General features: G+C 52.5%; 5 protein-coding genes across 5 annotated transcripts; 2 read left to right on the forward strand and 3 right to left on the reverse strand.

Moving 5' to 3' along the window:
* On the reverse strand, nt 1-8,316 carry BDP81DRAFT_506847 (ATPase; the record flags this gene model as incomplete). Its single annotated transcript, XM_060595672.1, has 7 exons — nt 1-1,955; nt 2,005-2,898; nt 2,957-3,648; nt 3,717-4,053; nt 4,113-5,570; nt 5,652-7,125; nt 8,302-8,316. The coding sequence occupies 7 exons, from the start codon at nt 8,314-8,316 to the stop codon at nt 1-3; spliced, it is 6,825 nt and encodes a 2,274-aa protein (XP_060438775.1).
* A 1,081-nt stretch (nt 8,317-9,397) lies between these two features.
* On the forward strand, nt 9,398-10,686 carry BDP81DRAFT_440834 (uncharacterized protein). Its single transcript, XM_060591548.1, has 2 exons — nt 9,398-9,796; nt 9,853-10,686. Exons 1-2 carry the CDS (start codon nt 9,628-9,630, stop codon nt 10,392-10,394), a joined length of 711 nt encoding a protein of 236 aa, XP_060438776.1. The 5' UTR covers nt 9,398-9,627; the 3' UTR covers nt 10,395-10,686.
* Nucleotides 10,687-11,401: 715 nt separating this feature from the next.
* Nucleotides 11,402-12,977, reverse strand: BDP81DRAFT_485319 (inosine-uridine preferring nucleoside hydrolase; the record flags this gene model as incomplete). Its single annotated transcript, XM_060595154.1, has 5 exons — nt 11,402-11,777; nt 11,833-12,474; nt 12,523-12,692; nt 12,761-12,863; nt 12,938-12,977. 5 exons carry the CDS (start codon nt 12,975-12,977, stop codon nt 11,527-11,529), a joined length of 1,206 nt encoding a protein of 401 aa, XP_060438777.1. The 3' UTR covers nt 11,402-11,526.
* A 3,112-nt stretch (nt 12,978-16,089) lies between these two features.
* Nucleotides 16,090-17,522, forward strand: BDP81DRAFT_455088 (ribonuclease H-like domain-containing protein; the record flags this gene model as incomplete). Its single annotated transcript, XM_060593027.1, has 3 exons — nt 16,090-16,285; nt 16,366-16,568; nt 16,620-17,522. 3 exons carry the CDS (start codon nt 16,090-16,092, stop codon nt 17,520-17,522), a joined length of 1,302 nt encoding a protein of 433 aa, XP_060438778.1.
* A 785-nt stretch (nt 17,523-18,307) lies between these two features.
* BDP81DRAFT_465837 (F-box domain-containing protein) lies at nt 18,308-20,902 on the reverse strand (the record flags this gene model as incomplete). The annotated part of the gene is made up of 4 exons (XM_060594329.1): nt 18,308-19,083; nt 19,141-19,252; nt 19,306-20,022; nt 20,159-20,902. The coding sequence occupies 4 exons, from the start codon at nt 20,900-20,902 to the stop codon at nt 18,308-18,310; spliced, it is 2,349 nt and encodes a 782-aa protein (XP_060438779.1).
* Nucleotides 20,903-24,304: the final 3,402 nt, after the last annotated feature.

Raw genomic sequence — 24,304 nt, forward strand, 5'->3', positions numbered from 1 at the left:
TCAGGTGCAAATAATCTCCTCATCAGAAATGAAATGTGAACCTCCCGCACACCGGAAACCAGCACTCTGCTTGATCCAAGCGAAATTCATGGGACATCGACCCATCATCGCGGCCTTCTTACGCTGCTCCTCTTCTTTCTTTCGCCGCTCTTCCTCCTCGATAAGCTCTTTGAGAATTGCCTCCCTAGCAGCACCAACTGCTCTGCGCTTTTTCTCGAGCATGTCTCGATATTTGGTATTCTTTTCTTCTTGAGCCTTCTTGTCCTTCTCCAGTTGTTCCCAAACCTCATCACTGACACCAGCGTCGCGTGTTGCTTTCCAGCTCCCGTCACTGACCTCCGCCACCGGACTCTCAGGAGGTGTGGGTTCTGCTTCCTCGTCTGTGGCTTCAGCCGTGGTTTGTTCATGTGCCACTGTTCGCATGCTTCGTGTTTGAGGAGGGGGTGGCATCTGCTGGAATAATTGCTCGAGCTTGGGCATGCCACGAATGGTCCCCGCCTGCTGTCCCCGGCTTTCGCGCTCATCAAGCATCCTGAGAAATTCCTTCTTCACAAGATCTTCGTCGATCATTACCTGTCCGTCGCGACAAGACTTGATCGCGATGCTGAGAATCGAATTGGCGAGGCTTTCAACATCTCGAGCGCTGGCCCAGCCGACGGTTGCAGTGAGCGCGTGAAATATGCCGATGACTTCTCTCTGGAAATCGGACGATGGGTTTGATAAGCAAGCCAAGTCGAGGTTGTTAGATGCTTTCTTGCTGTCGAGGAATCGCTTCTTCTTGAGTAGAAGCTGCAGCAGAAGCTCATAGCAACTCTCGGAGCTAAGGCTGTGGAAGTCGATGACTTCTGGGAACCGACTTGACATGCCCGGGTTCACTGAAAGCAGTCGATTGATGTCTTCGTCGTAGCCAGCCAATATTATCACAAGGCGGTTCTTGTACTTGTCCTTCGTCACCGAGTCGACAACCTCATCAATCGCCTCTTTGGCGAACTGTCCTTCGGCAAGACGATAGGCTTCCTCAACGAACAGCACTTTTCCGAGAGCCTTATCCAGGAGTTGTTGCACTTTGGGGCCAGTCTGGCCGACATATTGGCCGATGAGATCGGATGCAGAGCAGTCAATAACTTCTGCCTTGGCCAAGAATCCCATGTCGTAGAAGACTTTGCCCATCTTTCTCGCTGTTGAGGTCTTGCCCGTGCCCGGGGGGCCGCGGAAGAGGAAGTTGAAAGGAATACTCTCTTTTGGGTCCATGTCCAGTGCCTTCATGGAACGTACAGTCTCCTGATATCCCTCGAGCGTAGCGACAATCTTCTCGCAACCGACGGTCCCCTCGAAGAGTTTTGCAACATTGGTCTCGTTCCGTTCCGCGCGATTAAAGTCTTGGTCAAAGTCTAGCGCTTCGAGCGTGGAGACTTGATGACTTTCCTTGGCGGTCAATCGTCGCTGATGACGTGCCTTTGCGTCGTTTAGTAGAATATCCACTTCTCCGGCGTTGCCAAAGTTCGGTCGATTGCGCGCCCTTTCGAGCATGTCTGAAGCGACTTGCTTGGCCTGGTCGGTAGCAGAGAATCCTTGTAATTTGAGTTTGAGGTCCAGGATTCTCTGCATCTCTGCTTTGTCGAAGTCTTCAAAGACGAAGGCGGAAGACAATGGAAACCGTCGACTCAGGCCCGGGTTGACGTTCTGGAACATCTCCTCCATCTGGTCCTTGTAACCCAGGAGGAGCACGCATCGATCTTCTCCTGGAACGCTTTGGACCTCGGCAACAATGCTATCTACGACGGCAGTCTTGTAGGGGTCAGAACTGCCCCCAGATGAGCTACTGCCTCCATATAGTCCGTAAGCCTCATCGATGACGAGAACCTTCCCGACGGTCGACGCCAGTATGCCTTTGGTCTGGGCCTCGGAGGCTCCCAGGACAGCACCTACGAAGTCTGCAGGGTTTTTGACGATCACTATGAAGCATTAGCACCATTACAATCGTAGCCAGGTACGCCGGCTTACCCTCTCCATTCGATAAGAGACCTAGATCAACGAGGATCTGTGCGTACAGCTTCGCCACGGTGGTCTTCCCCGTTCCCGGCGAGCCGAGGAAGACTTTGTTGAGCGAGTACTCGATAATGGGTTCCTCTGCCAGCTCGCGGACATAATTTGTCTGGGTGCTTTCGATCAAGGCTCGGACTGATTCTTTGACTGAACCAAGTCCAATCAGTTTCTGCAATTCAATCCAAGCTTTACTGTGCCCGAGGGCAACTGAAGGTTCCGGCCCAACCAAATCCTCCATCGTGAAAAGGAGATCATCTGGGCTTGCCCCACCTCGACGAACCTTTCGAATTCGATTCGCCTGCCGACTAGACACGTTGGAAAGAAGATTCTCGACTGCTCGTGCGTTGCCAAATCCCTCCTTTCCGCGCCCTCGACCAAGTCTACTACATGCGATGCGGAGGTGGAGGTCATCTTCCCACTTCATGCGGCCTCCATACTTCTTGTCCATCTGGTACTGAAGGATCTTCAGAAGCTCGTCGCCGTCGTAGTCTTCAAACTTCATCGTAATCGGGAACCGACTCGGAAATCCAGGGTTGTGCGCAAAAAAGGACTCCATCTGTTTACTGTACCCAGCGAGAACGAACACAATCTTGCCGGTGTAATTCTCAACTTCCGCGAGCAGGAAATCAAGAACTGCGCGGCCACCGGGATTATTACCTGAGGAGAGTTGATATGCCTCGTCGATAAAGATCACTCCGCCGCCGTCATTCAAAACGTCATCTAACAGCTTCTGACAGCCAGGCACGCCCAAAGACGCCAACTTCGAACCAGATCTCTCTTCGAAGCGACTGCCGGCTATGACACCCACCGACACCAAGAACTTGGCATAGATCCGTGCTACGGTGGTCTTGCCTGCGATTGATATGTTAGCTGTCGTATCAGACCAATTTGTGAGGTGAGTGTGCCTTGCCTGTTCCGGGGTTTCCCAAGAGAGAACAGCCAAACCTCTCCGTTGACAGTGAAATCCCCTGCCTCACCGCCGTGTCGACTTTGGACTTTATAGAGAGGAAATTCTCTTTGATGCTCTCGAGCCCAATCATCTTCATGAGTTGATCCATTGCATTGCTGCTAGCTTCGAATTTCGTCTTCAAGTTTTGCCACTCTTCCTCTGCGCTTCCAGCTTTCAGAACTGGACTCGCCGTAGGTTTTCTTCCATCCGGGAAAGCACCCGGAACACTCTTTGGGGGTTCTCGGTTGGCCTTCATTGCCTCAGCACGAACTCTAGTCTGCTGGAGAGCTTTCAGTTCTTCCATGTGTTCTTTTAGAGTCTTGCTCCGCTTCTGATCCTCTTGTTCATTCTTTATCAGTCTTCTCTCGCGATCCAAGTCGTCGTCTACCTTTTGTAAGTCTTGAGCGTATTTATTTTGGGCAAGGTTGCGTTTCATTTCCATCTGTAAGTCGCGTTTCAAGCGCCTTCGAGTATCCTCGTCCTCCCTGAAGCATACAGCACATTTCTGATCCTGGTTGTTGCAGTCTACGCTGTACTCATGCCCTCTGTCGCAGTGCTTTGCGAGCCTTGTATGACAACGAATCTTGCTGTGATCACTGAGTCTATGGCAACGCCGCAGGCACTTATGTATGTTGCAAGACAACGTGGCGTTGCTGGTTCCAGTCTCTTAGCGTGGTTCCTCTTGTATTCATGTCATGTACAGCTTCTTGATGGGACTTACCAAGCCTTGTCACAGCCACCATCAGGGCACTTTGTATCAAAGTCATCTGGTTCTGTGAGCAGTGCAGTTCGTTCAGGGTGTTTTTGGCAGCGTATTGCGAAGCCATCATGTAGATAGTTCTTCTCCTTCATTAAGCTGAAGAAAGGCAGCCAGACTGCTTTGCCGTGCGGAGATGCCATGAAGGTCTCCATATTGCCTATGAGAATGAGGCACTCCCTTGCGCGGGAACACAGAACGTTGAGACGCTCAGGCGCCTTCATGAAGCCGATGTCGCCGTTGTTGTTGCTCCTGGTGAGGGAAGCAATGACGATGTCGCTCTCTTCACCCTGGTAGTTGTCTATGTAGTTTGGCCATTAGTCTTGAGGTTTCATTGACCGACGGTTTCTCCAAACTTACCGATGGTTGAGAGTCTGATTCTTCCTGATCCTGATCCGTCTGGTACTTTTCCTGCGGCGGCAGTCATGAGTCCCGCACAAATGAGCTCAAACGAATCCAAATCGTTAAGCAAGGGGTCGTTCTCGGAACCCAAGATTTCTCTGAGCAGGCGTAGTTGTCCCAGATAGGGCGTGAGAACGACCAGGTTTTCCGTGCCGTATCCTTGCTGTCCGAAGTATTTTACCAACTTCAGAACCATTCGCGCTTCATAGAGATTGCTCCTGCTGGAGACGACACCAACATCGCGGCGATCGGCGATATTACTGGCCAGGTCCTCTGGATGGCTGTGGTTAACGAAGCTGACTCTTCCTTGAAATCCTTTGGGCGGCTTCCGATCCTTGGTTTTGTCACTGTCCAATAGATCTGGGTACGTCATCTGCCGGACAAGATCCGAGATGTCGGGATGCATGCGATGCTGCTTTTGGAGCGTGACGTGGTCGTGTCCCTGGAGAATCAGTCGTTCAAAGAGCGAGCGATTGAGGTCGAAGCCGTCTCCTTTTTCGACACTCAGCGCGTAGTTATTGATCTTGGGCCGCAGTTGTTTATGATCCCCGATTAATATGAGCTGCTTCGTGTCGCTGTGCAGAGCAGTCAGAACATGAGCCTCGAGAATTTCGCCAGCCTCTTCAACCAAAACGACATCGGGCTTGGCAGCCTTAATCAGCGACTTGTACATGGCAGCCGCGGTCGTGGTGCATCCAATGATCTTCTTCGTTTGCATGAAAGAAGATTTGGACTCGCTAAATATTCTCTCCACTTGCTCCTGGGCCTCGTCAAACCTCTTGATCAAGTTCTGCACTGATTCGATCCTTTCCTTTCGAATGCAATCAACCCATCGTTGGACGTGGACAGATCTCTGGGTCTTTGACAAGTGCCAGATATCCTGGCTTTCGGACGATACGAAGTGCCAGAGTTCGCCGGCATCTTGCCCCGTAATCCAGCGTCCCAGTAGATAGTCGGGGCCCATGACGCCCTTGTCCTTACCTACGAGTTGGAACCCTCTCTCTTGCTCGGGTAACAGAAAAGCTTCGTAGAATGTCTGATCGTCGTCGGAAAACTCGAGGAAGTTCAAGACCTCTAAAGACCCAACCTTATCCCGGACGAGAAGGGCACATGCTGCTTCAATCTCAATCCGAACTTCATACATCTCTGTCTTCATGCCGTTGATGTGTTCCCACGTTGCATTATTCCGACGATAGGCATAGCTTCGCAACTGCTTCTCTAATGACAGCCCCGAAGTTGCGTCGGTCGACTTCGATCCTAAGCGAACCATATCACCGGACGAGATGCCAATTTCCATCAGATCTTCGAGAAACTGATCCAGTGCATGGTTGGTATAGCTAAGCACTAGAATCCGTTTTTCCGGGTCTCCAAGCAGTATCTTTGCTGCCAGAGCGCCAACAAACGATTTGCCGGTTCCTAGAGTCAATTCAATTAGCCTCGTACACATTGAAAATGCAATTGGTGTATACTTAGTGAACAAGGTTGGGAATCACGTACCAGGAGGGCCTTGAATGAGTGTCACAGGGCTCTGTAACGCATGCAGTAATGATTGAACCTGGGAATCATCGAGACGAAAGGTCTGCATGCCTAAGGAAAGGCTACGCGATTCCTCTTTCAGTAGCTTTTCTAGTCGCCTGACATACTCCTGGACGTAAGAGGATTGCTGAAGTGAGCCCTGTGGCCGGTTTGTCTCATCAGTAGGAAGCCGCAGAAGGCTCTCTCCGAGTGGTAACTCTGTTATTTCTCGGAGGCACTCCAGAACGGGCTGATATGCAAACACCGGAGTATCTACAAGAATGAATTTGAGGTTGTTTGACGGCTTAAGTGCCTGCAAAGCTCTTGCAGTGGCTTCGCTGCTGGTGAACTGCAGAGTAATGACCGGAGGCTTCTTCAGCAATTGGTCCACGTCCCGTAGCAAGAACGCGAACGCTACAATGTGATCTTCGCCACATAAGGCTCCGAAAGACTGGTGTCGAAGGAAGTTCCTATTATCGTCGAAGAAGGCCTTGCACTTGGTCGATGATAGCTTCTTCATGAACTCCAGTCCCCCGAAGCATGTAAGCGAGACCGCACAAGCATGACTTCGCCTCTCATCTCCGGTGTCAATTTCGATGGGCAACAATCCCGAAAATATCTGGGCCCTCTTCTTGCTCTTCTTTCTTCCAATGGCTACTTTCAAATCATCACGGAGTTCGCCCAGCATGTCCTCACGGAGAAGACGGAACTGGTTATCCAGATGAAATCGCGGTCGCTGGAGGTGATCTGCAGTAGCAACCTCGGCTGCCGTTCGGTAGAAAGGCTTTGCATTGGAGTAGAATTCATCACTGGTTGGAAAGATCGAAACATCCCGAAAGTTCGAAAAGTCGTTGTCATGGCGACCACCAGCTGCCTCAAGATTCTCGTCGCCCGAAGACGCCAACCTGAGAGCAAGAACCTTTCTGATTCTGTAGATGAGCTCGCGAGTCCCGTGGTTGCGAGCCTCCTGAAACTGCTTCTGGCTCAAGGCGATGGACATTTCCTTGACGATATTATCGAGTGCGCTGTCAGGTAGACTAGCAAGCTCGAGGCAGAGCCACGCAAAGACTTGAAGCTCATCTTCGGTGAGTTGCGACTCTCGGAAAGCATTCAAGAGGTTTCCCCAAAGGACTGGGGGGTGGGCGATGAGGAGTAGGACTTGATGAAGGAGTTGGCCACCATACACCATCTTCACCCCAGGGTCGCTAAAATAAACGATGAACGGAAAGACGTGTGCTCGTATGAAAGAGATTGACGAATCGATGCGGATGCTGTTGCTAATGGCATTGCGTGCAACTTCGGTAGCCGTGATGATCTCCAGGCAGGCAGCGGGAGAGGCGTTCGTTCGAACAGCCTCGAGGAACAGACGTGCTTCGCCGGCCGTGGAAATTGCTTTGCCGCCTTTGGTGACATCCCTGAAGACCTTCAATAGACGGGAGGCGCGAGCAGGATCAATCTTTGGGGGTGCTGTGACACCATCTTGCTTGAGCAGGACCATGATTTCGTTTGCAAGGAATTGTTGGACAATGTATTGATGACTTTGAGAGCTGTCAAGTTCAAATTCTGGGAGAAGATGATGTTTTGCAGTGAGAAAACGCGGTTTCTGGCGCTTTCGATCTCAGTGCGGTTACCCAGCCGAAGTACTTAACCAAGAAGTTGTCACATGCCACGGTTGGCCCAAGCATAAGTAGGCAAAGTTAGGCTTCAATGCTTTCTGTTGGGAGCGAACGTGTTGGGAACGTAAAAGAACAACGAAGTAGAAATACCACCAAAAGTAGGCGTTCGCCTTGAAACTGGGTGGTGAAGTGAGGGGTTGTAGGCCTCCGGCATGAAGGCTGCAAGAGGTCGCCTCGCAACTTGATGACTGGTTCGCCGCCAACGGACCAGGCCGGCATTGAACAAGGTTCAAATATGGGAACAACCTCCAACTATTTCGCGGTTCTTGATTCCTTCGGCATGGTTATCCAATTCCCCAAGTCTTCAGAGCCCTCCATTCCTGAACCATGTATCGACGACAGAAATATGAACAATTTCAAAGAAATCCGCGTTGGCGACGATCAGAACCTGCGGCGTCATCGCCGGCGCCGCCATTCGGACCACTTGTAGAGACCATCAGCGTAGCAGATTTATCGAAATCCGCTTTGGGCTTAGAATCGTCTGCTCGAGTGACAGATTGCCAGCTCGTCGCGTCATACAACTGGCTGGACAGAACAACACCATCAATTATAGTCCCAGGTACGTGATGCCCCTTCACCCGCTTCAAGGCATAGTACTCACTAAGCCAGGTGCTCCACCCAGATGGACACCCCTCGCAGAACCTCGACAACTGTCAGAAGACGATGGTATCTACTATCGGGACAAGAACGCTGCTCGATACCCCGCTCATCCGATGGAGCCTGCCATCAAAGCTGTCCTGAAGGGGCACCCAGAGCCACCGCCCAGACCAGTTGACGTCGTTGCCTGTGGCAGTACCATTGGAAACTTGCTTCGCTTCATCCGGGGCGACGAGAGACCCTTCCGGATGCTTCTCGAGGTGGTTGGTAATGCCGTTCACCTGATCCGAAGGGAGAATTCCCCCAAAGAGACGATGTCCGATGTCCGGGGCTACGGACACAAGTTCCCAGAGGCTTACACTACTTGGGATCATGAAGTCCGTGGTTCAACATCACACCAGCGCGTCATCCAATACGACTTTGGGGGTCTTCATTGCATTGTTCGTCACGAGGGTGATGGCTACCTCAAACACAAACAAGGCCCCTCTACAGACCAGCCCAGCCCCGCCTTTGTCGAAAAGCTTTCAGTTGACAATCTGATTGAAGATCTCAAAGTCAAAGAGATGACACCAAAGAGCCCGCAGGACTCACATCAGCAACTACAGTTGAAGAGTGGCGGTTTTGAGGTGTCCCAATCTGCAGTCTTCGATCTCAAGACCCGGTCGGTTAAGCGCAAAGGCACTGACTTCCTTGGCGAGGAACTCCCGCGTCTATGGGTTGCCCAGATTCCCAACTTCATTCTAGCATATCACGATAGGGGCACATTCGAGGATATTGAGGTCATGGATGTAGCCCAGGAGGTCAAAGCCTGGGAGACATCGAAGAACCGGGAGCTCTCGAAACTAGCGGCACTCCTACAGCATCTTGTTCGCCTTGCTCGTGCGCGAAGGGACGACAGGCTCGAGATCGGCCGCCAACAGCTTGACAAGCTCGAGATTCGGAGTCAATTCTCTGGACTAGCCCCAGCATTCTCAAGTGAGGTCAATGAAGAATGGTGTATATGGCTTGCGAGTAATGTACAGGATGGGCCGAGTGCGGATGATGAGGATGGACTACAGTGGAGCGATGGCGACGGTGACTATACAGCCTGTTCCGAGAGCTGTTCATACTGTGGAAAGTGCACGTATTGATAGTGGCATGCTCTTCCAGGCGGCTTATATGATGCCTCTTGTAGTTCCCGTCGAACTTGCTGCAGTAAATTGAAGACTTGTGGAATTCGATGGTGTCTCCTTCTGCCTAGAATGTCTAACTGATCCTTGTTGCGAGCTTCTACGGAAGGAGTCCACGCGGTGTTAGTGTTTCAGCGGGTGAGGTTGATCACCTCGGTTCTTGGCATTCAACGAGAACGCAAGCGCCTGAACAACAAGGTAGAAACCAGCTAGATGCCTCGTGTGTGAGTCACATCAACCCAGTAACTGGCGGCAGACTCCGATACCCGATCCCATTACCTTACTCAACGATGTCCTTGCCAATGGTCGTAAGCACTGCTATATGGACTAAGGTAAACTCTAATTGGGTGGTTCTCCAGGCCGTCAGTCACCTCGCTCAATTTTACGCACGAATAATCCGATGCGGTCATTCTGAGCGTTGATATAATAGTGTGCAATACCTACCCTCCGTCTCTTCAGTTTGCCTTCGACAGAGAAGCAGCTCTAATGACTACCTCTTGAATCACCACAGACAATATGGATAACGCCACCACCACCACCAGCGGAAAGGTGGCTAAAACCATGAACCCTTCACGGAGTATCACGATATGCGTATACTGTGGTTCGTCCACTGGCAATGACCCTGCCCACTTGCAGGCTGCACGAGATTTGGCGCGACTCATGGCTGCCAGAGGTATCAAATTGGGTAAGTTCACATCTCTCAGCTGAAGTTTGGTCCACGGTTCCTGATCATCGCGGCAGTCTATGGTGGCGGAACCGTTGGGCTCATGGGGGAAGTGGCCAAGACCCTGGTCTCATTATCAGGGCCCGACTCAGTACACGGCATCATTCCCGAAGCACTGGTCAAGTTTGAAAGGGACAATACCTACAGCAGCGTAACTTCGGGTAACGTGCCCATTCCGGAGGAGGCAACTTACGGTCGCACTACCATCGTCAACGACATGCATACTAGCAAGCGCATGATGGCGGAAGAGGTGATTGCTGGAGGTCCCGGGTCCGGCTTCATAGCTCTTGCGGGCGGCTATGGCACTATTGAGGAGATCCTAGAAGTCGCGGCGTGGGTTCAGCTTGGGATCCATCAGCGCGGTGTTTGCCTGCTCAACATCAGCGGCTTCTGGGATGGAGTACTGGGCTGGATTCGTCGAGCCGCCGAGGAGAAGTTCATTCGCCCAGCCAATGCTGGGATTGTGGTGGAAGCAAGTACCCCAGCTGAGGCTATAGACAAGCTTGCCGCATATGATGTTCCTGATTCCATTCTACATCTTGAATGGGATGGGATCTGAGCTCAGTGTTCTAAGGCGGAGTTTGTAGGTTTGGCTTGCCTGTAGTGTAAGATAGAACAGTACTTAGACCACGACAATCTCGCCTCTCTATCCCATGAATTTTTCGTAGCAGCTGCATTCACGACTCTTGGAAATCGAAATGACTGTCGTGTGCAGGCCATCTTGGTCCGAAACGCTACTGAGATAACCCCTATCCGCCTGAGCCTACAACAGGTCGACTTGATCTTATGGATAGGTACCTCAGACTAAGGCAGCTACCATAATTAGCACAGATCTCGACCGTTCTTCAGCAGTTTCGCTCGCTGTTTAGCCGCTCGTACGCGACTGATGTTTCTGCCCCAGGTATCACTCATGCCGTTCGTAATCACCCGATGCTGTTCGATATCCCCCGATTTCGGTGTTTGAAAATCTCACTCGGTATTGAGTCTACGATTGGTTTTCAGGAGTTGTGGCTCAATGCTTTGTTCATCTGAAGACAGAGTTCGTTCTTGAGAATTTCCCTTGAAATGTCGACATCGGAACTTTTGTCGAAGTTGAGTGAGTTCGGATATGTCCGGCGACGTCCGTCTAAGAATGCAGGACAAGTTGCCGGGACGTGCATTTCCTAGCGCCGCCACTCCCCACAAGGTTACACAAGCTTCATCAAACCCCACAGCTTGAGGATGGCCGCCTCTTACACGCCTTTTTCAAGCGTGTAGTTGGGATGAATCTGGATAGGTGAGGTGGTTGTCAGAGTGATTCAAGGCTCGAGGCATCTATACGTTTCCGCTTCGTCCCTTTCCACTGAGACCAGTGTCACTATAATTGCCACTGTCACTGTCATCGTCATTAATCCTACTCCTCTTGGCTGCCTTTCTGAGTATATTCTCGGATGAATAAACTCCGGAACATCTATAATGCTGGTAATAGATTATAGAGATGACGACAAAGATAATAACAAAGTTACTGGTGATATGACCGATAGGGTATTTTGCTACCGGCGAAGTAGGTTTATGTATATAGATCTCGGCCGCTGAGAGACGTCCTGGTACTGAGAGGCTCGAAGCAGTCCACCTGCATGAAGGATGGGGACGTGGCAATGGAGCAGATAGCGAGTATTTGCGAAAGTCAAGCAGGTGACTTAGATCTTTACCTAGCCGAATATGTTTTTTAACAAGATCTCCCCAAACAGATCTTCACCAGGAGATTCAACAACTCTCCTAATCTGGTTGCCTCTGTTGGCGCCGAGCCATCCTCCAGTATCGCCAACAAGCTCTTCAACAGCCGACTCGTCAGCTTCAATGCTTAGCCCGACTGCCTTCTTGATGCCCCTTCGATCAACCACGCACATGCCACGAGTCCACTGACCCGACGTCTCGACACGGATATCCTCTAGCTCCGGAGCTGTCCTCCTGCGTGATTACGTACCATATGGTCATTGGATTCTGGAGCTGGAGACCCGCCTCCGTAGTACTGCCGGACGGCTTGAGTGACTCAATCTTGGCAAAGGTGCGGGACATGAAGTGGCCCGTCCACTGGGCCAGGGGGCTCCCCGCCTCCTCTAGTGGCTTCGCCTTTTCGGTGAATGGACCCTTGAATAGTCGATGAGGGGTCGTGATGTCCAGCGGAAACAGGGTCAGCTTGAGCTTCCTGGAGAGATAATCTGGGTACGGTGGGAGAGTGCTGGCTGCCGTGGTTACGGGCATTGATGTGTACGGACGAGGAGATGTGAGTGCGAATACCCGGGCTGCCGCAACTGGGTCGGCGTAAATGTTGAACTCGCCGTTTGGAGTGATGTTTCCTGGCAAGTCGATGGTGCCTCCCATGGCAATGACTTCTTTGACACGTAGGAAAGTAATAGGTTCTTCTGCAGCTGCCAAGGCCAGGTTGGTCAGGGGGCCGACTGCGACAATGGTGATGGTATTGACGGGGCTCTCGCGCAACAGACGGAGGATCTCTTGGTGAGCTGCTACCTTAGAAGGGGTGAACAGAGCAGGCGTAGATCTCTCGCCATGACCCTCGCGGAAGGCAGCTCCCCATGCTGCCTCGGGACTCAGATGCGGATGCTCGTCGTGGACCCCGTGCAGACCGTCGTGACCATCTGCGTCCAGTCAGCAGAGCACCGTCCATGGAGTAAGAGATTACTTACGGAAATGGTCGGCAGCCAACTCATCTTCCTCTAGGGGATGATCTGCGCCCACGGCGACAAGCGGTTTCGAGGCTCTCAGCGCGTCGAATCCCAGCGCCTTCCCATGAGCCTTCCGCCAGGCGAACTCTTTCTCCAGGACATTGAACATGGCGACAATGTTGCGGAGACATCTTTGAATGATCTGTTAGACTCTGAACCAAGTAGTCAATCCCAAGTCTTCTCCTTAGATGTAACATGCCTCTGTACTGGAACGTTGCCGAACGTTACAGAAAGTAGCAGGACTTCGACATCAGCGGGAGATGCTGAGAGCGCCAGCAGAATCGCGAGGATGTCATCCACTCCTGTGCTCGAGAAGCGGTCAGTACACGCATAATGCCTCCGGGTGCTTCTGCAGTCAGGAAACCACGCGACGTACCTGGATCAGTGTCAATAATGATGCGGTTTTTCGGTGCCATGGTCAAGAACCGAGCTATGTTGCTTCAATGGGTAAGATATGAGGGAGAATCAGGATTCTTGTGAATAGAGAGACTCAATGAACACCGCCTTCGAGACAAGATACACGCGGTTAACAGCACAGTCAGCGTGCAGAAGACTCGGGGTAGCCCGCTTGTGTTATATGCCTTAAGGTAGGTACTGGACAGGCTTGTAGGCACGGGGATCTGAGCGAATCATCCATCACTCAGGTGGCGGACCTAGCCGATGACATGAATCTCTCCTTCCGGGCTCTACCGCCCTGCCTGTCGGGCGGTTGGCATGGCGAATCAACCCAGCTGGATGATGGGATCGGTGCGCCAACAATCATGTCCCGCAACAAGTAGCAAGGGTGCTCCCTGACATGCTTCTCTGCTAGGCCCTTACTTGCAATGATACTCCAACGCTCAAAGTCTGATAGCCAATACTCGGATTCACCCAAATGATGGGATACTGCCAAAAGCCAAAGGCTTCAGATGAGCCTAGGTAGGAAGCATGACTCGGGAGTGCTGCGAACCTTCAATCACATACCTTGCGGGAGAAGAGCGCCATCTGAGAAAAGATGAACAAAAGTCATCTGACCACACAATGAATGGGAGGACGGAAGATGTAATACCCTGCGAGACTCTACCAAAGTACCTAGACACCCACTCTTGCATCCATCCCATGATGTGGCAGATGACAGATGAGGCAACGTCCATGTCTATAACACCTTCCCGCTTCATCTGGACTTGGAAGGCATCAACACGGTACCATGGTCCAACGGCCTGAGGCAAGTTGTAGGGTCGTGTACTAGAATATTGCCATGCTTCTGAATCACTTTCGTGAGACCAGCCGTACCCGCGAGGAGTGGGATGTCACAACGGTGCAGATTCGCTTCTCGGTGAGACTAAGAAACATAATTAATCATACTCTCTCTCACTGCAGTCAAGTGAAAGAAGGTGTTGGTATCACAGGCGTGATACATTTCCTCATGAGGGTGTATCTTCGGCAACAATCACGTCGATGTCCGTGATACTTGCTGTTGTTGTTCTTATTTACATTGTGGGCAGGGGCCGATCGAAGTAGGTGGGGACGGCCTGGGTGGTTGCCCCACCTTAACCGGCCGTGATGACTAAGCCAGTTGTCCCACTTTGCCCAGGGCAGGCGCCAGCCAGCCCACGATACCTGCCCATTGCTCCTTATCAGCCTTGCCGTTCCGACAGAAGGCATCCCGGCTTGTATGAGTTACATCATTGTCGAGAACATGCATTCTACCTTTTCATCGCAATATTTTGAGAATTGAAAACGTCGACGCGTGAGGGCGTGTTTAAGTGGGTCGGTTTAGTGCCGATAGGTGGGACCGGTAGTTGAGATGAAGAAGCGGGCCAAGGTGAGCGGGATGACCCTCGGTGAGAATGTGCTTCACCGAGATGATCACCAACTTTCCCCGCCTTGTGGGTGAGCAGGTTGCAGAGTGAACTACTAACACCAAATGCCTAGGTAGACTACACCCTATTTCTCTCGTTGCATTAGGCTTGAATCATACATCATCACTCAGTTTCCGACTCTCTATGAGCTAGAGATGGAGACCTTTAGTCAATGCCCCTCAAGGACACCCATTCATTGCCGTCTCATCTGATCCTGCTTCCCTAATTCAGCTCCTTTGTTTCTTGTGATATGCTGTTGATGGAAGTCAATAGCATACTCCTGTCGCTGCGTCGTCGGCCTATCAAGTGTGCCGGTCTCTGGTGGCCTCCCGCATGAAGCCGCGTGCGGGCCGTCTCAACCACTGTGATCTTGACTAGTCCCACCGCTCCTACCAAAACTCTCATCAATGGTTGAAACATGGAGTCTGATAAATCAAATATGTATGTCGGGTCTGGTTTATTCCTCCAAAAAATAGAAAAAAAAATTGCGCTGACATTGGGTTGGGCCATTACTCGTGCTCCGGGGTTGTAGGGATTATTCTCACCGTGATGGCAACTTTAACCTCGCATCTCGACACTTCCATCTATACCGGTGGGACGCTCCGGGCTTGCTCTCGGGGGCCTTACAATGATATTTGGGCGATTTGAGTCCATTTGCAATGAGTTATGCGTTCTTTTGGATTGCGATAGGACGTTGGTCAATTTTTTCTCTCTTTAAAATTCGGGTTTGTAATTCAAAGTAACCTGTCTTCCTACCCGTCATTATAATATTACGGATGCCGTTCACCACACACGACCCACGAAGGGGCAATGCATCAAACTGGTTCATTAGGCTTAGAGCCGTATGACTGGGCAGTTCTGTAGCAGGGAACCACGGTTTAACGTGGCAGGTTAGCTGTGGTCATCATTGGTGCAGCTTTTGGTCCCTCACTTGTGACGTGCTCAACGCCTTCGTAGCCAGCGTCTACCAACACGCCAACCCAACCCTCTCACGATTGGGCCTCATAATCGGCCTCCGAGGCTGAGAACAGCAGCGTAGACGCTCGAAGTAGAGTATAACACATCCCCAACAGAACAAACCAGGCCTCTTATTTACCTTGGAGATATCATCCTGTCACCGGGCCGGGTAGCCAAAGTGGGGCCGGTGATTTCCCCAAAATCATCGTCTGTCTGCCTCACCAGGAAATGGAAATACGACAGGAAACAAGGTGAACCAACAGGATAAAAGGGTAGAGAAGGAAGTAGACAGAAAGAGGCAGAACGACTGGAATACGCGTCGCTTGTGGGAGAGAGCAAACGGCCAAACGGGGCGCGCGACATGAGATGAGAGACAATCGGCTGCAGAAACCCAACGCTGCCTGCCGCTGCAGCCTTCACTTCACTTCACCTCTTATCTTCGCAGCTGCCACATCAAAATCTTACCTTCTCCCTTCCCGATTCACACTCGAACCTCACCTGTAGGAACCGACTGATTCGTTTTTGATTCTTCCAAGGCTGGGAGTCGCGTCTGGACGCCGTTCTTTCATCACCACCTCATACCACCGAGCATTCCTCACCTTTTTCACGTCAGAGGCTCATTGACGCAGCCTCATGAATCACCACCCGCAACAATATAATATCCCATACACACACCACAACACCACAAACAAACAACACGACATCGTCGGTTACAGGTCCATCAATCAAAATGGCTTTCTACCAGCAACCCCAGAACCCATACGGGCCCCCGTCTCTCGTCATCGAGCCAACCCAGAGCTACCTATACCGCCTCCGATCAATGGCCCACCGCAAAGATGTCCTCGTTAAGAGTGGCTTCATCCTCAACCCACTATCTGAGAGAGATGTCGACGATAAGAAGCGATGCCGCAGATGCAACCTCCGCTGTGAGTATTCGTCCATCGGCGTCTCTTCTCCCTGGACCCCGCGTTCCTATTCACCATCACAATACTGACTCCAAAGGCAGGCTCCAACAACAGGAACAAGTTCAAGTCGATTGGGAAGGGTTCCCAAGCCGACGCCAAGTCCTCATCCGCCCAGCCCAAGACCAAGACGTTCACCAGATCTTCTTCCATGGACGACGAGGAGCCTGAGGGCGCAAAGGCGGACGAGAAGCCCGCAAAGCCGGTCCTCAAGTGTCAATACCACACCGGCCGCGTCATCAACATGGTACGCTCCCTCCTCTTCATTCCATTGAATGAGCCCAGCTAACGCATACAGCGCTGGAACTGCTGTAGAGTTCACGTGTCTGAGCCGGGCTGCACGTACGCCCCAGAGCACCTCGTCCGGACCTACCCCTCGGGCGAAGTCCACGCCCGCCACCAATACCACAAGACCCCAACCCACGCCCTCTTGAACCTGGGAATCGACACGGTGTCGTCCAGCCAGAGGGTGCCGCGCCGCGCCGTCGCCATGGACTGCGAAATGGGCGTCGCCTACGACGGCGAATCCGAGCTCATCCGCGTAACACTCATCGACTACTTCACCTCGGAGATCCTCCTCGATAGCCTCGTCTACCCCCAGGTCCGCATGGCGCACTACAACACGCGGTACTCGGGCGTCTCCCGCCCAGACATGGAGGCTGCGAAATCAAAGGGCAAGTGCATCACCGGCGGGCTGGCCAACGTCCGGGCCGCGGTGTGGGAGTGGGTGAGCGCCGAGACCATTGTCGTCGGACATGCCGTCCACAACGACCTCGCCTCGCTGCGTTGGATTCACCCCAAGGTGGTGGACTCTTTGATCCTCGCTACTAACGTCCGGGCCGAGATTGAGAGATTGGAAGCGGAGGAGGAGAGGAGAGCCAATAAGGAGGCTGCTGCTGACGGTGGTGGTGTCAAATTGGAAGAGGAAGACCTCATCTCCTTTGATAAGCCCAAAGACTCGGAAAAGGCCAATGAAGGAGGCAGTTCCACCGAGAAGAAGCCCCAGAAGCGCAAGACCGGTGGGCTCTCCCTCAAGGCGCTGACATCCGAGATGCTTGGTCGTGACATTCAAAAGGGTAGGATCGGTCACGACAGTCTGGAAGATGCCTTGGCGTCGAGGGATCTGGTGCACTGCTTCGTGGCCAAGAAGCTGGCAGAGTCGGCTGCGGAGGGTGGTCTGATCATTCCTGGTTTCTGGTGATGGAAGTAAAAGGGGGGTGGATGGACGCCCTTGAAAAGGCGTAAAGCGATGTACCTTGCTTGGCATAGGCGTCGGGAGTTAAATGGTTCACATTCCCATCACAGCGGATAACTAGGTAGCATAGACAGCGAGGCAAATTCTGGGTTTCTTCCACCGAGTTTACAACTTTTTCAGCGCCATTCTTCAATATGTGCAACTCTGTTGGGACAAAAGCCACCCCATCCATCTTTCGAAAGGAACTCTCAAATTATGTGGTCCGAACAGTTGTTTAATTCCATGCCAATGCTTTGCTAATTTGATACCGCGGCCTTGAGGCCGAACTAACCTAACCTAACCCCCTACAGTATGCCGTATTGCTCCCAATCTCAGAGAGGACAGAGTGAAATGGAAAAGCCATAAGTCTACCAGCCCACTGACACGCCAGTGGGAAATTGGCGCAGCGGCCAACTTTGTCTGACGAGTCCGGGGTCTCAAGCCTAGGACTGCCCAAAGTGCCACAACCAAGCACCATCATCATGATCCGTGAGATCTCTGGGTGCTAATCGCACGCGTCCCTCCCCCCCCCGTTATCAAACAATGCCATGAGGCTACCTACATGGACCAAAAAAAGGCCCAACCAAGCTGAAAAAGGGTAATCGACACCTTGCCTGTTCCAACCTTCTGTGTACCGGTGTTTCCCGCGCGCTCCTGGGTATATTGTCGTTGCGTATCTCATGCCAGCGTATCATAGTCTCCAACCGCTTCCCCGAAGGATATACGAGCCTGCTTCAATGCCCTCCCATTTATCAATGCTGCTGTTGTCCATTTGGCGTGGTAGGCTCAGTCATATCCGGGTCTAGAGGTCCCAGCATAGATGCCTCCATGGAGATGACGCTCGCCGGTCGGCTACGATGGGAAACAGGGCTTAACATTGACGCTTCCATGGATGCCGTACTGGCGCCAAGGGGTGCAGGTCTCCGGTTTGTGTATGCGGGGAAGCCCAGATTGGTACCTTGGGGCGAAAGTGCGTTTGCCGTGGATGTGTTGGGTCCGGCGCTTGTCGGAGAGTAGTGGCTGGAGATGACCAAAGGCGGCGGATGATTCGCCGGGCCCCCGGCCGTTGGTGAACGCGTTGACTGCGGAAAGCTGGGGCTTGTAGGGCTGAACAACAAGGGAGCCTGTCCAAGCGGTTGGGCGAACATGGGCACTGCGCCGGCCGGAGGCACATGGTTTGGCGGGGGCGGAGGAACGCCATTTTGGGCATTGCCGTTCACAAGGTTTTGTGCCAACAAGGGCTGGCCGTCCACTGCCATTTCACTGCCGTCAAGGCCCTCAAACTCGTCGTCCTCAGGAACCTCCGCCTCGTCAATTTCGGCATCCCCGTTGGTCTGTTCGGCATGTCCGGCCGTTGCACGGGGATCCGCAGGCCGACGTGCTGGGAAGCTCGAGAGACCCGGGAATCGGGGATCGGGCGAGTCGCGAAGACCTTCGTATTCGGGGGAGGTGTTGAGGTAGTCGCGGAGCTTCGTGACGCCGACGCCAGAGAAGACACAAAAGACACCTCGCTGGTGGTCCGTGAATTCTGCACGTCTTGTTAGATTGCCTGTCTACCCACAATGAGGAAACAAACATGACATACCAGGTGGAGGAGGTCTGCAGAATTCGGCGAATTCCTCTCTCAAGAAGGCGGTGACCCCTGTAAGACTGAGATGGGTCAAGCGTGGGCAGTAGTTGAGCAACTTGATAATACTCTGGAGCAATGTTAGCATGTGGACTCGATCAGTCTGCTGGAGTGACAACATGCCTTGAGTGTAAGATTGGTGCAGTAGCTGAGATGTACTCTTTCGAGGCTGGACGAGTAGTATTCGTCAATGTTGCCATGCGCATCGCGGCGTGCCCGGGGGCGATGGTTGGCGCGAGCGAGAGCAAACACGGACTCGTCGGTAATACTACTGCACTTAACGAGACCGATTCTCTTGAGCTTGGGAAGCTGTGCCAGTTTGGTGACGGAGTCGTCTGTGAGGTTGGTGCAGCACCCGAGATCAATGTACCGTATACGATTGCACTGCTGCACAAGTCGTTTCACGGCCTCGTCGGTGATGTGGCCACAGTGACCAAGATGCAAGTAATGCAGGTTCTTTCCGAGTTTTGAAATGGCATTGACAGCAACGTCGGTGATGTTGCGGCACTTGGCCAGCACCAGATTCCGAAGACGCGGGGCAGCATCAATAATCTTCTGTACCGACTGATCCGTGAGTCTCGCGCAAGACGTCAAGTCAAGAATGCGCAGGTGATCGTATGTCTTGGCCGGGGGCAAAGTCAAGAATGCGCTGTCGTCGATGAGCTCACAGCCTGCCAGCCGAAGCTCGCGGAGGGATTGGCCCTTGGCAATGAGGGCGGTGATGGGCTCATTGCCAATCTGTGCACACTGGTGCAAGTCGATTTCGAGGATATTCGGGCAGTTCTCGGCAAATGCAAGGATGGCGTTGTCTTGCAGCTGGGCACAATCGTTTAGTTTGAGCTGTGGGAGAAGAGTCATGTCAGCGATTTTCCAAAACACAATGCGGGGGCCTTCAAGCCAAGCGCGAGGCGCATATGGGCCAGGCTGCGGGGAGAGAAACAGGCAAAGGAGCAAAGAAAGGGACGAGTCAACATACCCTCTTGATAAACCGGCAGTTCTCAGCAAGTTGCATCATGCTGTCGTTGGTGATCAAGCGGCAGCCAGAGATGTTGAGACCCTGTAACCTTTTGCAGTGCTCGGCGATGGTCAAGATAGAGACGTCTGTGATGTGCTCGTCGCCCGAGATATCAAGGGCAAGCAACGAGGAGCTGTTTTCCACCAACTTGGTCAAGCCCTGGTCGGTAAGGTTGCGGCAGTTGGTCAGAGTGAGCCTCTCGACGCGAGTGCACACGGATAGAGGCATGACACTGCCATCGCTGATCTTATCTGCGAGACCACCAGCAGCGAGGTTGAGACGCTTGATGAAGTCGCGGTATGCGAAGAAGGGCGTTTCAAGTTGCAGAGTCAGGCAAATGGACGAGTGATTCTTCCAGTTTGTGCAGGCGGGGCGATGCCACAGCAAGTCGACGGAGTTCTTAGCCCATCGCTTGCACGTCAGCATGCAGTTGAAGAGGTCGTTTGAGTTGTTGAGCTTGGCGAAGATGGAGATGAGGATCTCGCTAGGGAGCCGGTTGACGGCGGGTTGGCACGGATCATCGCTGACCTGCATGTCCTCAATGTTGGGGACACCGAGTGATGATTGCGAATCGTTGCCGGCGATGAAGAAGTCTGACTCTTCGTTGTCGGCAGGGAGGGGCGAGTTTGTGGATGACGAGGATCGCGAGTCCGGCGTGACTGACTGGGCAGCCATAATCTCTATTGAGGGGGCGGCGGGCCTCATGATGATGGGCTGCGATGTGCGGGCAAGGGAGCAAACGGTCGGCGGATCGTGGGTTTCGCGTGAAATTCGGTGAGAGGGGGGAAAGGGGGATTCGGATCCCCGGTCGGAGAAAAAGGTCGATTGGTGACGGCAAGCGATTTCGAGTCGTGAGTCGTAAATCGTAGGCGTCGTGGGTGTTTTTGTCGTCGCGATGTAGTTTGTAGGGTTGTCGGGTTTCGTCAGGTTGACAGAATGAGTGGCGGGGATTTGTCACCAGAGCGAGGGTTGGAAAGGTGGACTAGTTCCCACGAGGCCGATGGAACACTGGAATACTGACACTGACACTGACGCCTGACCCACGGAAGGTGGAAATGGAGAGGCTCCGACAGTGGAGGGGAGCCGGGACAAGGAGGCAGGCTGACGCTAAGTCTGTTGTGAGCCCGGTACCTCTGGTGTGTGTGTTTGTGTGTGTCGACTACTGCCTCAGCATATAAACGGGGGGATGGCTGTACAGGCTGTACAGGAGTAAGTACCCCGTGCTGGTGCGTTGGTGGTGCAGGGCAGGGCGCGGGAGGTAATATTTTGTGTGACGGAACGGAGTGCCAAGGCAACGGAGAGAAAGAGAGAAAGTATTCGTAGCAGACGAGACTGCCGGGGAGAGACGAGGATTATTGTCGGAGGCGGCGGGTAGAGGAAAAGAGTTGCGTTCTCGATTGGGATGAGTTGATCTGAAGTCTTGTCGTCGATGGGAGGAGACTCGAGAGGGAGCGAAAGATCAGGTCGAGAGTTCGCGTCGCGAGACAAGAGAGAGTGAAAGACGAAAGGTAACCACAGGGCACAGGGTCGTCGGGTGGCAGTGGGTGGTGCGTGGGCTGTGGTTGCGTTTGCGGTGAATCGTGATTCAGGTTTTGCAGCACCGTCTCTCTCCCCTTTCTGTCGCAGTGAAGCGAAGCAAAGCAAGCAAGCAAGCAAGAGGGCCTGAAGTGATGCTGTGCTGTGCTATGCTCTATGCTGTGCTGAGCAGTGGGCAGCAGGCGGTGGCAGCGACAGTGACCGACAGGGCGGGTGACAATGACGACGGGGTGAGGCTAGAGCACCCTGACTCCCTGAGCGGCCTTGGTCGCAGCTTGTGGGCGGGCGTTTGTGTGTGAGGTGGACTCTGTCTCGAGGCGATTTGTTAGCAGTGACTCTGGAGCTGTGGAGAAAGGGAGCAGCGGGAGGTGACACCCTTGAGCCTTGAGCCTTGGGCTCTCGCGGAGGGCTGGGTGTTCGGCGGCTGGGCTGGAACTGGAAACCAGGGGACAGAGGGCTGGGTCCGCTGGGACCTCAGGCGAGTGTAGGTAGGTAGGTAGGTAGGTAGGTAGTTACCTTGCTTTTTGGATGCGGGAGACAGGTCTCTGGTGCTCAATGTGTATCGCCTGCTGCGTGGAGCTGTTGATTGCGGAGAGAGGATGCGGCGGTGATGGGAGTCGGAAGGGGGAGGCTGACGGCTGGTGCTGGGCCGGGAACCTGCGATGCGATGCGATGCGATGCGATGCGCGGGCAACTGGTTGAGCAAGAAGTCGACGATGTGCTGCTGCCGCTGCTGCGAATAGGTACTACTGTGAAGGTACCGGGGCAGGCTGTATGGACTTGTTGGGCTTCGCTTATGGCACTTGCCAGGGCCAACTTTAGACTCTGAGAGTAAGGTATCGTACTCCGTACTCCGTACGGTATTATTAGAGTCCAAAGGTTGTCGGGTCGAGCCGGTCAGGTTCTCTGGGGCGTCATGAGGTAAGGCTGGCGGGAAACCAACTTCGACGCGTGACCTGCTCTTGTGCTCTGCAGTTGCCGTTCTCCTCTTTTGCTGGTCTATCCGCTTTTCGCCTTTAGTTTTCTGCTGATGTTGATTTGATTGCAGAGTCCAAGCAGAAAAAGGATGCTTGACTTGTTGAAGCAGGAAGAAACAGCAGCAATGCGAAGAGTCACCCACTCAAAGTACCAGGCTGGATGGAGTATCATGTATCCATGTACCGATGTACCAAATGCCAAATGGAGGAGGTTGTGTTCCGCCAGAAGGGGCAGCGGAGAGGGTCGCCAAAGTACCTTTACACACAACTGATATGGGGGAAGTACCTCAACACGTCTTCCTTTCTCCTCGAGGGTGATACAATTTCTCATTGGTCGACGCCACCCAAGGGCCTGAGGTTCCGAAGCACCTAAAGCGACGGGAGACGAGGCGAGATGACGACGGTTCTCAATCAGTAGGTATTATTACCTTACTTTTCTTTGAGGATACTTTGTACGAAATACATCTTCATTTCTGTATATTGTAGACACCCATATTTGCTGTACCTGCCTGGCTCATCGAGTTATCAGCAGGCATACTCGAAACCAGACCACGGCAGACGAGACGATTTCCCCGACGTGGAGCGTGGGGCACATTCAACATCCCGCTTTCTCAAGGAGCTATGCGTTAATGCAATGGCAAAGGTCACTTTAAACCTAGAAGTACCTTACCTTACGTGCTTACCTACAGTGCACACTGCGAACTGCCCACAAAAGTACCGTAGGGCATCGAGTCACAGATTCACAGCCAATCTGAGAGAGTAGAGACAATGCCTGGCGGGGAACGCGAGAGGAGCATCTGCGAACTTGATGTCGTACAGCGTGTTCATGTACACCAAGCCCTTATGACAGGCAAAACGGTACTTGATCCTCGCTTAAACTTGACCCATCAAATAGGAACCTTGAGGTACTGTGCCTCATACTGCGGCGTAACTCAATCTGGCAAAGTACGGTGTACCTAAGGTACCTACGTCCTTCACTCGAAAGAGAAGAGACTCTAAATAAATAAAAAAGGTACATTCCATCCGCTACTCGATGAATTGCATCAATACCGCATTTCACGCCAAATCCACCATAAAAAGTCCATGGCATTTACAATAATACGACTGGCCCGGCCAGGGAAATGAGGCTGTCACTTGTACCTGGCGCTACGTCAAGGACGGAAAAGTCTTCAGCCTCTGGCACGTCTTTTCAGTCGCTTTCGTTAACAGAGTTCCGGCCGGGTGTTTTTTTTCAGATTGTCAACTTGAATCGCGGCATTCTTTCGTTATATTCAACTAATTACGGAGTACTTTTACCTTTGTCTTTGTGTGTTTGCTTCTAGCCTGAATTGTGAGATACAAGAAGAGGTGCCAACTCATGACGAAATCTTCCCAAGCTTGTAATGACGAAGATGATCATCTCCAAGATGAAATTACCTTCAGAAACGCCAGTAAATCATCAATGCCACATCGGGCATTCTGGGGCATACCGGGAAACATGACATCTTAAGCTTCTCGGTCTATCTGCATGAATACGTCCAACCTAATCTTGTTACCCTGACGTCGGGGACCATCGAACAACTGACAATTGACAACAACCTCAAAAGAACTTCCA

This window comes from Colletotrichum phormii (genome assembly GCF_030913505.1).
Source record: "Colletotrichum phormii strain CBS 102054 chromosome Unknown BDP81scaffold_33, whole genome shotgun sequence".
NCBI classification, from domain to species: domain Eukaryota; kingdom Fungi; phylum Ascomycota; class Sordariomycetes; order Glomerellales; family Glomerellaceae; genus Colletotrichum; species Colletotrichum phormii.